At 41.4% G+C, this 14,228-nt stretch overlaps 1 protein-coding gene across 1 annotated transcript in view; it reads left to right on the top strand.

Annotated features, from left to right (window-relative positions):
• LOC129866742 (mitochondrial inner membrane protease subunit 2-like) overlaps positions 1–13,604 on the top strand; it is a 175,590-nt gene extending 161,986 nt beyond the window's left edge. Inside the window, exon 6 of the mRNA XM_055939585.1 lies at positions 13,385–13,604. Coding sequence (XP_055795560.1) covers positions 13,385–13,399 — 15 coding nt within the window. The 3' untranslated portion in view covers positions 13,400–13,604. The remainder of the gene's footprint in view (positions 1–13,384) is intronic.
• Positions 13,605–14,228: the final 624 nt, after the last annotated feature.

Genomic DNA, 14,228 nt, shown 5'->3' with positions numbered 1-14,228 from the left:
TTGTGTCAGGCGAACTGTGTCCTCACCTTTGGTATAATAATTGTCCCATAATCTCCAAACAGTTCCCTTTCAATTGCTACCACTACCATGGTTATGCATATGCTTTTCAAATTTCTTCTGTAAGAAACATTTCAATTTAGCCCTATCCATGTAGGCCAATTCCCACGAGTGTAAAGGGTTCATTTCCAACATACCAGTAAATCTTAAAAAAGGCACACTCAACAAGATGACGCCGTCATACTCAGAGGGGCATCCTACTTACGGAAAACAATATCAGCAAATTGTGTTTTGACAGATTTTCATTTTGTCATTTTTGTTGGCTGCTGTAAGTAGGAAGTCGACCCCAGTTGTGTATCTATGATGATGTAGTTTTGCTGAGAGTACCTTTTAACATTTTTACGTGACAATGCTGTTATGCTGACATGATGATGATTGTGTACTGCCAGCGGATCTTAACTTGCTTCATGTGAGTAGGCTGTTTTCTTATGCGAGAACTCATCACGAGTGTGCTTTCTTTAGTAGGAGACGCTACTCCAATCCCCTCTAGAAACTGCTGATCCATGTTGAGTCCTCCACATGACACATTTGTTCGAACTCGTAATTTGACTTCAATAGACTGAAACAGAGAATGAGGAAGTTCACTACTGAGATTTTATTGAAGCATTTGGGAGCCAGAAACTCTTCTTCTGGTAAATGTAGCAAATTGAGCAGTGTGGTTGTTGACTGTGGGATGGGAACAGCTGTGTCAGTCTGGCATGAGAGAGAATCAGTTGAGGTGGCTTCTGCCCGCCCACTGATTCAACACACACACTCAATGCTGTGATGATAAAATATGCATAATTAATCAGAGAATTATATTTTAATAGTCTGAAATGTAATACTGTAAGATTTCCAGTCCCAAGTCCTTCATTTTCTGTAAACGCATGCAAACACAAGCATTTGTGTGCACACCAATGTCATAACAAATTGTCCCAATACTTGTTTATAATGAACACATTTGAGATTGTGTCTACCATATTTCATTGCATTTGCTAAGAATGAATATCCAAGTTGTTGCTTGTAACTACAGTCCGAGGATTAAAGCATCTCTGAAATGTTGAATTATTACTGGCATCTACCAAGTTTACAAGACGCTGAAAAGGCTGACCTCTTAATACATTTATATTCCGTTACCTTGCCAACAAATCATGCACGCTGCAGCTGCTAAGATACTCTGGTCCTCTTGTTGAGATATGCCCTTATTTAGGCACGCAACCAACTGATTCAGACTCCAAGCAATGGAGTTCTCTTTAGAAGAACATCTTAGCAAACACTGCACAGAGAGGCCCATCCTTCTGCTGTCAGTGGATGGAGAGAGAGAGAGCGGCCTCCTTCAGACTTAGTCTTATCCACAATTTATGGCTTGTTCAGGATGTGTTGTCTTGCTTGGAAATACATTAAATTATACGAAGGGAAATGTTATGCGTGGAGTGATTTAAGAATTCTGACAATGGTATATTCCGAGCTTATAGGCCCATCAGTTAGCCATATGTCAGTATGACGTTACTGCGCCCCAGTTCCCCCCGCTTATTAGTGTGTTATTGCTCATGTTGTCTATTTTCACTGTTCCTTAGTCCACCGAGGGTGACATTACAATATAATATTGTACCTACAATAGTATTACCTTACACCAAGGTGCTACTGCCAATCTTAAAGTAAGAATACCTTGCTAACAATAACAGAGATGAGTCATTGCCAGACCCTGAACGTTACATAGAGCAGAAGGGAATAAAAATCCTCCATTTCAATGTCATGTGTTCATACATATTGCAATAGTTTTTGCCCTGGTATTGCCCTCTGTCGGTTTTCCCTACTCTGTAATGAATTCTTGAGGCAGTCTGTGACGTGCCATGCCTCATTTGGCCGCTTGATTGGTGGTCTCTTTGTTAAGGTCTTGACCAGTTTGAAATGCAATTATGATCAATCGGAGCACGGTCCAGGGTCACAACAGCACTTTGGGGCTCTTACCTTGCCTCAGAATGTCTTGCCCACACCCCCTCCACCCCTTCTCCTCTCTACCCCCATACTCCGAAGGCATTTGGGTGATCAAAAGGCATATAATCTGGCACAGTAATAGATATTAAACAGTGAGTGGCTGCTGAAAGAACCCCTCCCTCACTCGTGAGGGCTTCCGAGTGGCGCAGCGGTCTAAGGCACTGCATCTCAGTGCTAGAGGCGTCACTACAGAACCTGGTTCGATTCCAGGCTGTATCACAACCGGCCGTGATTGGGAGTCCCATAGGGTGGCGCACAATTGGCCCAGCGTTGTCTGGGTTAGGGTTTGTCCGAGGTAGGCCGTCATTTTAAGTAAGAATTTGTTCTTAACTGACTTGCCAGTTAAATAAAAAATAAAGAATAAAGGAGGCTAGGAGCAGAGCGATTGTCTCTTTGACTTTAAATTAACCTTGCCGTGATGGTCTTAGCCCGCGGTACTCTTTCATAAAGGCTGCAGAAGGTCAAAGCAGCAGAAGCAACCAAAATCTTTTATATCATGTTTGATACCTAACAAGTGGTCTAACCCCTAATGATGAGTAGGAGTGTTCACTGTGAGACATTGATACTGTGTTGTTTACAGAGCTACGGGACTTTGGGCGTCGCGGAAGAGGGCGGCAGATGTGTGTTTAAAAGCATGGAATAAATTTGCCCTGGGCTCACGCTGATATAATAACCCAGAGAGTTCCTCTCACTAGTCTATTCTGGGATAATTGTATATGGTTAGTCAGTGTGAGCATTCAGCAGCCATTAACCTGCTATTTCTGATCCTCATCAACACTTCACACCAAGCAGGAGATCAGGGTAGAAGTGAGTCTAAAAGCAGAAGTTACAATTTTACGTTTTTTTTTTTAATTCGACGGTCATAGAGACTGGTCAGTAGAATGTTAACGAACATTCAAGTCTTTAAAAATCTGAAAGAATCATTAGCCGATAACAATCATAAGTGCAATAGTATTCAAGGTCAGCATCTCTAGGTGCATTTTATTCACATACATCATGAACTGCCCTGAAGCTGTATTGGTTGACCTTCATCTACACACTGGTGGTCTATTTATGTCCCCTTCACCTCCGGTTCTTGCCTTTACTGCTGACTCCGTACTCAGGGGCAGGGTCCTTTAGGCCTGGTAAAAAATGTCCTCCATTTTGAAAATCTAGAGTTGCATATGACACCAAGACTTTACCCTCGGCCATGGCTGACGCTAGTGAGACTGTGAGAGTTGAGTCAGAGTTCATACCAGAGGTGGGTCAAAAGGAAGCCGGTTGCTCCATGAGTCATATAAAAAGTTGAAAAGTTCCTGTGCCAGAATGTGACACCCAAATATGTATACAGCATAATAACTAACTAGCTGTATTGGCGGCAGGTAGCCTATAGCCATTAAGTGTTGGGCCAGTAACCGAAAAGGTCGCTGGTTCGAATCCCCGAGCCGACTAGGGAAAAATCTGTCTGTGCCCTTGAGCAAGGCACTTAACCCTAATTGCTCATGTAGTCACTCTCTGGATAAGAGAGTCTGCTCAATGACTAAAATGTATTTGGAAGGTTAAGTCAGACCTTTGTTTCTTCGCAAAGCTTCTGGCAAAATCCAAGCCGCTATATACGCTGTGCTGATACTTGTTATCAATCCTTTTTAGCACAAGAGAGCCCATGTTCAACACTTTTCTCCTCGGTGATGGATAAATTATTCTCTGACAATGACAATAATATTGATTTCGTGAGAAAACGACTGCTTTTTGCATATTTAGAGTTGCACGATGCTAAGATTATTGCAGCCTTGGACAAAAATGTAAGTTCATTATCTGCAGGCGATGTCCTCGTCTTGAAAGATAACGTACATTTTTTTTTTTTTTAATGTTATGCTCTTATTGCAATTTAAAAGAGTAACGATAACGTTCAAATTGCAGTATTTACCAGCCATTTTGAATTAAGCTTCAATGGATCTGTATCTCCTTCATAAGCCACAACCGTTATACTTTATCAAGAAAGTATCTTAAGATGTGTCATCTTAAGTTGATCCAATAATGTAATATTTAAAGATAATGAAGTATGTATTTAGAATGAGATTAAAACACAGTATTATTATCCCATTAAAGCATGAATCCACAAGTTGACAAACTGATATTTGAGGATGAGATGGCCAAGTCTAAAAAATGCTGTGGGGTTTCAAAATTCTCCAGGTCTCATGAAGGGTTCTACAGCATATTCGTGTTTGTTTACATGTTTTTATGAATATCACTACCAACAATACAATTTACACATTTTGGATTACATCCCTACTATAAAAAAGAGGAGAATATCTTCTTTCTATTTCTTAACTCATAATATTGAGCATATTACACTCGCTGGAGTATCGGACATAGGCTTTGAAAAAGCATCAGCGAATAGGCTACCATTGTTACAAGTACCGCTGGCTGCTGGTAAGCTTTCTTGACTTGGCTATACATTTTTGCCAACACATGGCTAACCTTTGTTTAAACAGCTGCTCTTAGAAAAAAAATGTGTTTGGAGTTACCTTTCTAATAGGCTATGTTAGAGTTTACACTTCCTCTTCCAATTATAATGTGGGGAAGTCAAAATAATGAAAAACGACCAAAATCTATAAAATGTTGATTTCTTATCTTTGCTATTATCATTCACCTGATAAGACAAAGTAGGTGATTTTGTATTATTTTTTTTAATGTAGGATGGGAGGAGGTCCCTGGGCAAGAAAAGGTTGAAGACCCCTGCTGTATTGGATAGACATACAACCGAGGTAAAAACAGATTTTAAACTGAGCACAGTGTTTCCTAATCACCGTGGCAATTAGCCTTATTGACCTTCTTGTGTAGCCGAGGAAGCATATTTTGGGCCTCTTGTTGTGCTAGCAGTTGGGATAAATGGTGATCCTTTATGGAACAGGTCTTGATAGGATACATCATAGTTACTTCGTCATTTATAATTATTGCTTAACCTCCCCTACAATACAAATAAGTGACGACCATTTCTTTAATACGAACGGCAATAATGCTGTTGTGCCTTCTGTGAGAAGGTTGTGAGCTTTCATTAGGGTATAACAATGCAGCAGAGGCTGCGGAGGGGTGGACAGCTCATAAGAATGTCTGGAACAGAGTAAATGGAATGGTATCAAACACATGGAGCCCATGTGTTTAATGTATTTGATACTATTCCACCTATTCCTGCTCCAGCCATTACCACAAGCCCTTTCTCCCCAATTAAGGTGTCGCCAACCGCTTATGCTGTAGCTAAAGTAGGTCAATGCAATTGGACAAGTTCAAGTTTGTTTTAGTCATGTACTGTACACATGATATACGTGGATTACATGCTGACCACACCGCTTGCGTCGCAAAATAAATGTATACATACATGTTATTCAATCATTGCACCCACACAGTTTGCACACTTCAACAAACTTTACCAGAAACAAACTTTTACCCTTTTATCTGTGGATTAATTGTGCATTTCAGGTAAAATAACAACCCAATGTTTATATCCCAGGACAAATTAGCTAGCAACAACAAGCTAGCTAGCTAAATGGCCATAAATGTTTAATGCTTTTCGACCTGTCCCCAAATTAATTTAGTTGGTTCAGAGTTCGTTTTGATATTTGTTACACAGTGCAACGAAATGCTTACTTGCAGATTTGCCTCTCGACAATGCAACAACAATAGAAAAGTAATTAAGTGAATAATAAAATGCTAAGAAATTCAAGCTCAAGGAATAAAAATAGGACACAACATTTAGCACTTTTTTCTTACAAAAAGGCAATCAAACGAATTGAAGTAAGATATTTACACGTGCCGAGGAATTGCGCAATAACAATAATACAGTCATATAAATAGGAGTCTAGTAGAAGCCGTCATGGAGTGTGTGTGATTGACTGCCTGTGTGTTAAGGTGCAGGGAGTTAGTGCTAGAGACTGTTGTTGTGCAGGCGTTCAGTCCTAGTGTAAGAGTTCAGTAGTCTGATGACTTGTGGGTAAAAACTGTCTTTGAGCCTGGTGGTCCAGAACCGATGCTCCGGTACCGAGTGGAGTCCTTGATGATGTTGAAGGCCTTCCTCAAGCACTGCTTGGAACAGATGTTCTGTATGGTGGGGAGCACAGCTCCAATGATGTACTGGGCCATCTTCACAACCTGCTGATGGGCCTTGCGGTCATGAATGGAGCAGTTTCCATACCAGGTGGAGATGCAGCTGGTCAGGACGCTGTCAATGGTGCTGCGGTAAAAAATGAGAAAGTAGAGGCACTGTTGCGCCTTCTTGACCAGGACGGTGGTGTTTTCGGTTCATGTGAGGTTCTCTGTTGACTCTTTCCACTGCAGTCCAGTTGATGTAGATCGGGGAGGGGGGGGGGGGGATGTTGTCTTGGAGTTCTCTGACCTCCTTCCCGTCGTTGTCAGTGATCAGACATACAACCATGCTGTCGTCAGTAGAGGGAGAACCCCCCTATCCACATTAACAGGACAGAAGTGGAGAAGGTGGAACGTTTTAAGTTCCTGAGCGTACACATCACGGACAAACTGAAATGGTCCACCCACGCAGATAGTGTGGTGAAGAAATGCGGCTTGTCACCTAAAACCCTCACAAACTTTTACAGATGCACAATTGAGATCATCCTGTCGGGCTGCATCACCGCCTGGTACGGCAACTGTACCGCCCACAACCGCAAGGCTCTCCAGAGGGTGGTGCGGTCTGCACAACGCATCACCGGGCGCAAACTACCTGCCCTACAGCACTCGATGTCACAGGAAGGACAAAAAGGTCATCAAGGACAACAACCACCCGAGCCATTGCCTGTTCATCCCGCTACCATCCAAAGGCATGAAGGTGCATCAAAGCTGGAACCGAGAGACTGAAAAACAGCTTCTATCTCAAGGCCATCAGACTTTTAAAAAGCCATCACTAACACAAAGAGGCTGCTGCCTACATACAGACTTGAAATCATTGGCCACTTTAATAAATGGATCACTAGTCACTTTAATAATGCCACTTTAATAATGGTTGCATTACTCATCTCATATGTATATACTGTATTTTATACCATCTATTGCATCTTGCCTATGCCGCTCTGTCATTGCTTATCCATATATTTATACATTCTTATTCCATTCCTTTACTTAGATTTGTGTGTATTAGGTATTTGTTGTGGAATTGTTAGATTACTTGTTAGATAGCTGCACTGTCGGAACTAGAAGCACAAGCATGTCGCTACACTCGCAATAACATCTGCTAACCATGTGTTTGAGCAAACATGATGGAGTTGGTGCCGTGTTTCGCCACGCAGTCATGGGTGAACAGGGAGTACAGCAGCAGGACGAAGACACATCCCTGGGGGGCCCCCGTGTTGAGAGTCCAAGTGGGGGAGGTGATGTCGCCAATCCTCACAGCTTGTGGCCTGCCCGTCAGGAAGTCCAGGATCCAGTTGCAGAGGGTGGTTTTGAGACCCAGGGCCCTGAGCTTGGTGACCAGCTTGGAGGGAACAATGGTGTTGAATGCTGAACTATAGTCAATGAACAGCATTCTCACATAGGTGTTCCTCTTGTCCAGGTGTGATAGAGCCATGTGGATAGCAATGGAGATGGCATCTTCTGTGGATCTGTTGGAATGGTATGCACATTGGAATGGGTCCAGGGTGTCTGGCATGCTGGCCTTGATGTGGACCATGACCAGCCTCTCAAAGCACTTCATGATGATGGGTGTGAGTGTCATTTAAGGGTAATAGTCACCTTGGTGTTCTGGAATGATGGTGGTTGTCTTGAAGCATGTGGGGACTACAGCCTGGGACAGGGACATGTTGAAGATGTCCGAAAAGACACCTGTCAGCTGGTCAGCGTACACTCTGAGGACGCGGCCAGGGATGCCATCTGTGCCTGCGGCTTTGTGTGAATATTCACTCTCTTGAGAGTTCTCACATCAGCCTCGGAGAGCAGAAGCACCTGGTCGTCCAGAGCCCTCCTGGATGGGTCAGTGTTGGTGGCCTCAAAGCAAGCATGGACTGTGTTGAGCTTGTCTGGGAGGGAGGACTCATGAGCATCACACAGCTGGATTTACCTTTGTAGTCCGTAATAGCCTGTAGTGTTTACCACATGTGTTGTGTGTCTGAGTTGTAATATTGTGATTCTGTTTGAGTTTATATTGTCTTTTTGCGTCCTTATGGGTTTTCCAGAGCTCGCACCTGCTCGCCTAGTACACATCGTGCAACAACCGTGTCATCACAGATTTCTCTGTTCATACAGGGTTTTTGGTTGGGGTCTGGATTTTTTTCGTTGGTACAACCATTTTTTTTCATGAAACTCGTGATTGATGTGTATTCCAAAATGGCGGCAGGGGATGGCTCTGTATGAGTTCCAGATGTTGTGTTAACATGGTCCAGCGTGTTCCGTGCTGTCGTAGGACAAGAGACATGTTGATATTTTGGTGATATTTTTGGAGAAAGGCATAATGGAGCAAATTAGAGACAAAGCACATTCAACCTGTTTTTCTTCCTCTTAAGGGTATTATTGACATTTATTTCTTACCCAGGTGCCATAAAATTAATCTTTTCTCATGACCACTTATTGTCTGCACATCTTATTTCATTGTATGACATTAACTATGATTTTTGCTGACATTTAGAAAGTTTGCATAGAAAATAGATGCAACAAGTGCCTGCTAGGGTCCATTTCCATTTACCTTACGTGTCGAAAACAGCTGGACATAATAACGTCACACCAAAAAAAAAAAAAAAATGAAACAGTGTTGAATAAAAATGTGGTGGTTGAAGTTTTTACATTATCCATTTAGTCAAATGGGTAATGCCCTCCCACCTAGCCTTTTGTTTCATGTCTCAGGTAGCCTGCGAAAGCCAGCATGGCTAGAATGAAATAATTTACTAATATTTGCCATATCCTAATCATTCTCATCTGCCAACGTATCGCCATGGTCCATGCCTTGGTGAAACTTGCACTCCTGTAGATCTGAAATAATTAGATGGGGAAACTTGCCAGCCAACCAGCAAAGCAAGGTGAAGCAATTCAGGCAATTTTGAAAGTCAGGACAATCCTTGTCATGCAAATAAACATTATTTTTATAGTTTAAAAATAAATATTTTGCAAGAGATAGGCATTTATAATTAATTGTGGAATGCCGCTTTATAGTTACGTGGTGACATCACATGCCCAGCGTACCTTCAAAATTATTAGGCAATCATAATTTATTTGAAAAACACATTCCATCGTCATTTGTCGTAATAAAGAAAGTTCGACAGAAGAAAAATTCACCCCCGTCGATCTTTAAAAAATGTTGTCGATCTTTTTAACATTTCTGCTATATCTGCCGTTTCCATTACACATGTCGCGACATCGCTTTTGTTGAATAAACCTGGGTTAATGGAAACCTGCCTAGTATTTTGGCACCCGTGGCGAACCGTGACTATTGGACTTAGGCTGTGGGGGAAGAAATCTTGCTTTAACTGCAAAAAAGCAACCCATTTATAATAAGCCTGTAGGCCCCCATTCATAACAAAATACAACCATTAAGCATTTCCAAATCAAAGTTCAACTAATACTTCCCATTGCAAACATATTTTATCACATTCAGCACACAAAGTAACTGGTGATCTAAAGTTGAAATGCAACAATGTTTCACACACCTTTTCAAACAGATAGCAAGCTGCAAAACACAGTGCCACTCACCAAATGGTGATCATTTGAAACGTAACTTCTTGTTGAACGTTAATCTTGACAAAACATTTCACGACGGGCCTAATGGAAACAGCAAATTTGTCGTCAAAACAAAATACGCTAGACAAGGTGGGATTTTTTTGTGTCTAACATTAATTATGCGAGAAATGGCAGTGGAAACGCATCATATCGAGTAAATTTGGAGTCACACGATGATAAGTTTTCTGGTCCTCCCACTACAACTTTTGGAAAAGATGCTGTTTATTGGCTACCAATAGGGGTGCGTGGTTAAAATCAATGGGGAAGCCAAGCCATGGGGAAAAAGCCATATTACAACCTATGTGTTGTGATAATTGTGTTGTTTGCCCTGTAACCCGTTAGTTCATATACCACCATGATATATAACGCAGAGAAAGTAAGAAGAAAAACAGTCACACTGTGTGCAGAATAAATTTAACCACACGTTTGTTTCCTCACAAAACCATCTGTCCGGGTGAAATCCATAAAGCATATTACATGTAACAAACAGTTTAAAAAAATTTCAGACTACTAAACAGCTTGATGTAGAACCACGGAGAGTTACAGTGGAGCTGCCCCCACTAATGTCCTTCCAGCGCCATGTCAACATTTGAACATCATCGAATCACCTATGCTTAATCTAATAGTGAGAACTTAAAGATACCAAAAATGATTTAGTCCAATCAACGTAAGCTAAATATCATGCTGCTTTCCATATGACTGATTTCTCTCTCTCTCTCTCTCTCTCTCTCTCTCTGTCTCTCTGTCTCTCTGTCTCTCTGTCTCTCTGTCTCTCTGTCTCTCTCTCTCTCTCTCTCTCTCTCTCTCTCTCTCTCTCTCTCTCTCTCTCTCTCTCTCTCTCTCTCTCTCTCTCTCTCTGTCTCTCTGTCTCTCTGTCTCTCTGTCTCTCTCTCTCTCTCTCTCTCTCTCTCTCTCTGTCTCTGTGTGTGTAGAAAAAACATGTTGACTCACCCTTCTTTGTGGAGGAATGCCAATTACCGTCCTCCTCTCTTTCCTGTTGGCAAAACGATCTATGACTCTGTCATCCAGTAGCCTACACGCTTTAAGGTTTCGTTGCCCTAGAATAGGCTACCTAACTAAAAGGCTTGCTTACTAGCCTAACTTACCTTTGTATTTGTATTTATTAACGATCCCCATTAGCTGATTCCAAGGCAGCAGCAACTCTTCCTGGGGTCCAGCAACATCAAGGCAGTTATATACAATTTAAAATATTACATGACGTTACATTTCATAACACTTTTCACAACACATTGTGTTCCCTCAGGCCACACTACTCTACTACCACATATCTACAATGCAAAATCCATGTGTACGTGTACGTAAAGTGCGTGTCTTATCATGTGTATGTGTTACTGTGCCTGTGTGTCTCTTCACAGTCGCCGCTGTTCCATAAGGTGTATTTTTATCTGTTTTTTATATCTGATTCTACCGCTTGCATCAGTTAACTGATGTGGAATGGAGTTCCATGTAGCCATAGCTCTATGTAGTGCTGTGCGCCTTCCATAGTCTGTTTTGGACTTGGGGATTGTGAAGAGACCTTTGGTGGTATGTCTTGTGGGGTATGCATGGGTGTCCGAGCTGTGTGCTAGTAGTTTAACCCTTGTGTTGTCTTAAGGGTCAAAACTGACCCGCCGCTATGTTTAACAGCAGAGATTTGAAGACATCAAAACTATGAAAAAACACAATCATGAATCATATAGTAACCAAAAAAGTTTTAAACAAATCAAAATATATTTTATATTTGAGAATCTTCAAATAGCCAACCTTTGCCGGGATGACACAGAGACTAAATATCCATTCTTTTTTTTCTTAGTCAGATTTTTTGGGAAGCCTGGGTTCACTTGGCATCCATGAATACACACGACAGTAGCTGATGAAATAAGTTATGATGAACATCAGTAGGGTGAAAGTGTACGGTGATGAGCTTGATGCTCCTTTCCAATAAATATCAAGGGTCTTATTCCGGTGACATGATGATCGATCCTTGGCTGCTCTTCTGTCCATAATAATCTCATCATGTAGGCTAGCCAACCCACACTCTATATCTGTGAGCTGTTGGCTAGAGCACACGTGCCAAGACCAGAATGGGCACATTTGCCATATATTGCAAAAAATATACACTACCGGTCAAAATCATTCAAGGAGAATGCCAAGATTGTGCAAAGCTGTCATCCCGGCAAAGGTTGGCTATTTGAAGATTCTCAAATATAAAATATATTTTGATTTGTTTAACACTTTTTTGGTTACTACATGATTCATGATTGTGTTTTTTCATAGTTTTGATGTCTTCACTATTATTCTACAATGTAGAAAATAGTAAAAATAAAGAAAAATCCTTGAATGAGTATGTGTATCCAAACATTTTACCGGTAGTGTATATTTGGCAAAATCATCAGCAGAGGTGAAAATGCGATGGAATTTTTATTCGGTACATGGGGATTTAACTGCAAATTTTTATGTGCACAACATCATCACGCACAGCTTTTTGTCCACAACAAGTCACTATGATGGAAACGACATCTATGGTGGGAAAATGTTTTCATGCAGATTTTAGAATATTCGCATGAAAATCTGTCGCCAATTGGATGGAAACGTAGCTAGTGTTAACCATTCACTTTCCAACACAACTGAAGAGATTAAATCAGAATATTATTGAAATTCTAGAAAAGATGAAATTGAAATTTTTATTTAAAACATAATAAATCCTTTTATAAATCCTTAGGCCTTCTCTGAAGGCATAGAAGGCCCTTACTGTTCGACACTGTTAAAGAGTTGTTAAAGTGCTATTAATGAGGAATTTGGCTCAAAAAATTCTCATTCTGTCCTGACCCAGGTTTATTCAACAAAATCAATGTCGCAAAAAAAGCATTGTGACGTGTGTATGTAAATGGCAGCTATAGAGACATGTTCTAAAGATTAAAAAAAAAATCTGTTCGAATGGGGATTTTTCTTTGTCAAACTTTATTTATTATAACAAATGATGATGATAGAAGCTGTGTTTTTTGAATAAATGAGGATTGTTGAATAATTTTGAAGGTACACAGGGCGTGTGATGTCATCACGTAAACAAACTACAGTATAAAGCGCCCCCAAAGATTCTTTAGATATTCTGTGGCTCGACTCCACATTTCATTCTAAATGCCCACTGCTAAGTCAATTTTTTCAACTATAAAAATTATGTTTATTTGCAGGACAAGGATTGTCTTGACTTTCAAGAATGCCTGAATTGTTTTACTGGTTGGCTGGATGTTTCACCATCCAATTATTTCAGATCTACAGGAGTGCACCACGTGCACGGGCTGTGGCGAAACATTGGAACATGAAAACGTTACATCTGCTCCTGCCACGCACTCTACTTCTCATCCTGAACCTCCCTAAACCTGCCACCACTCCCCCAGTGCTCTCTCCCTCTCTCGCTGTGTGTATGTGATTGTGTGAGTGGAGACAGGTGTGCTGGAAGCAGAGCGGATTCCCACCAGCTGCAACCTGTTCCATAAACATGAACCCTACAAATACTCAGCCCTGCCACTTCCACACTGCCAGATCGTAGCCTCTACTCAGTCAGCCTGCATTTCTAGCTGTTTGTTCCTGCATAGATTTTGTTATCCTGTTGTACCTGTTTTCTCCAGCCTCACACTGCTTTTTCTCTCCGCTACAGTCCCGTCTGCTCTGACACTGGTACCTGTCTCCAGTCCCTCGTCTCCTCAGTCCTGCTTCTCTGCCCTGGATCCCCACTATACTGCTTCATTGGATTCCGCTCCAGACCTGCTTACCCGGTTCCTAATCTCCTTGCCCTCAGCCTGGATTCCCTACTACCCAGCCGAGACTCCCCTGGACTGCACCCCATCTCCCACTTTTCAATAAATACATTGGTTACATATCCTTGTTTCCTCATCTGTTTCAGAAAATTTGTAGAATATGGCAAATATATTCGTTATTTCTTGCATTCTCTCCATGCTGGCTTTTGCGGGCCACCTGAGACATGAAACATATAGATGGGAGGGCATATAGTCATCGCCAATTTATTAATGCGCAATTTGCCTAAATGGATAATGGAAACAATTCAACCACTTCATTTCTATTTGACACTAGGTTTTTGCGCACATTGTTTTTCTCCCAGTGTGACGTCATTATGTCCAGCTGTTTTCATCAACCCAAGGCAGTTAAATGGACACGCACCGTAGCAGACAGTTGTTGCATCTATTTTCTACTTCAGTGACGTGAGGTCGGTGGCTGGGTAGGCACTGGCTATTATCAAAGGCAGATTTACTCACAAATAAACCTTGATCAAGCCCAAGTTCACCATACAACCAGAGTGACATAGGCTATTAACAGAAATGTACAAATATTTCCACCAAATATAAATAACAATGTAGCCGAGATACACAAGTGATAGCCTCCGATTGCGGCATATTTCATATCATCTGACAAAATGACACACTACTCAACTCAGCCGTAGGCCGATGTAGCATCCACAGTTACAACTGGCACTAAAATACCAA

The sequence above is a fragment of the Salvelinus fontinalis genome, chromosome 12 (assembly GCF_029448725.1).
Source record: "Salvelinus fontinalis isolate EN_2023a chromosome 12, ASM2944872v1, whole genome shotgun sequence".
Classification (NCBI taxonomy): domain Eukaryota; kingdom Metazoa; phylum Chordata; class Actinopteri; order Salmoniformes; family Salmonidae; genus Salvelinus; species Salvelinus fontinalis.
Note: the sequence above shows the minus strand (reverse complement) of the source record. Positions and strands in the feature narration are given on the sequence as shown.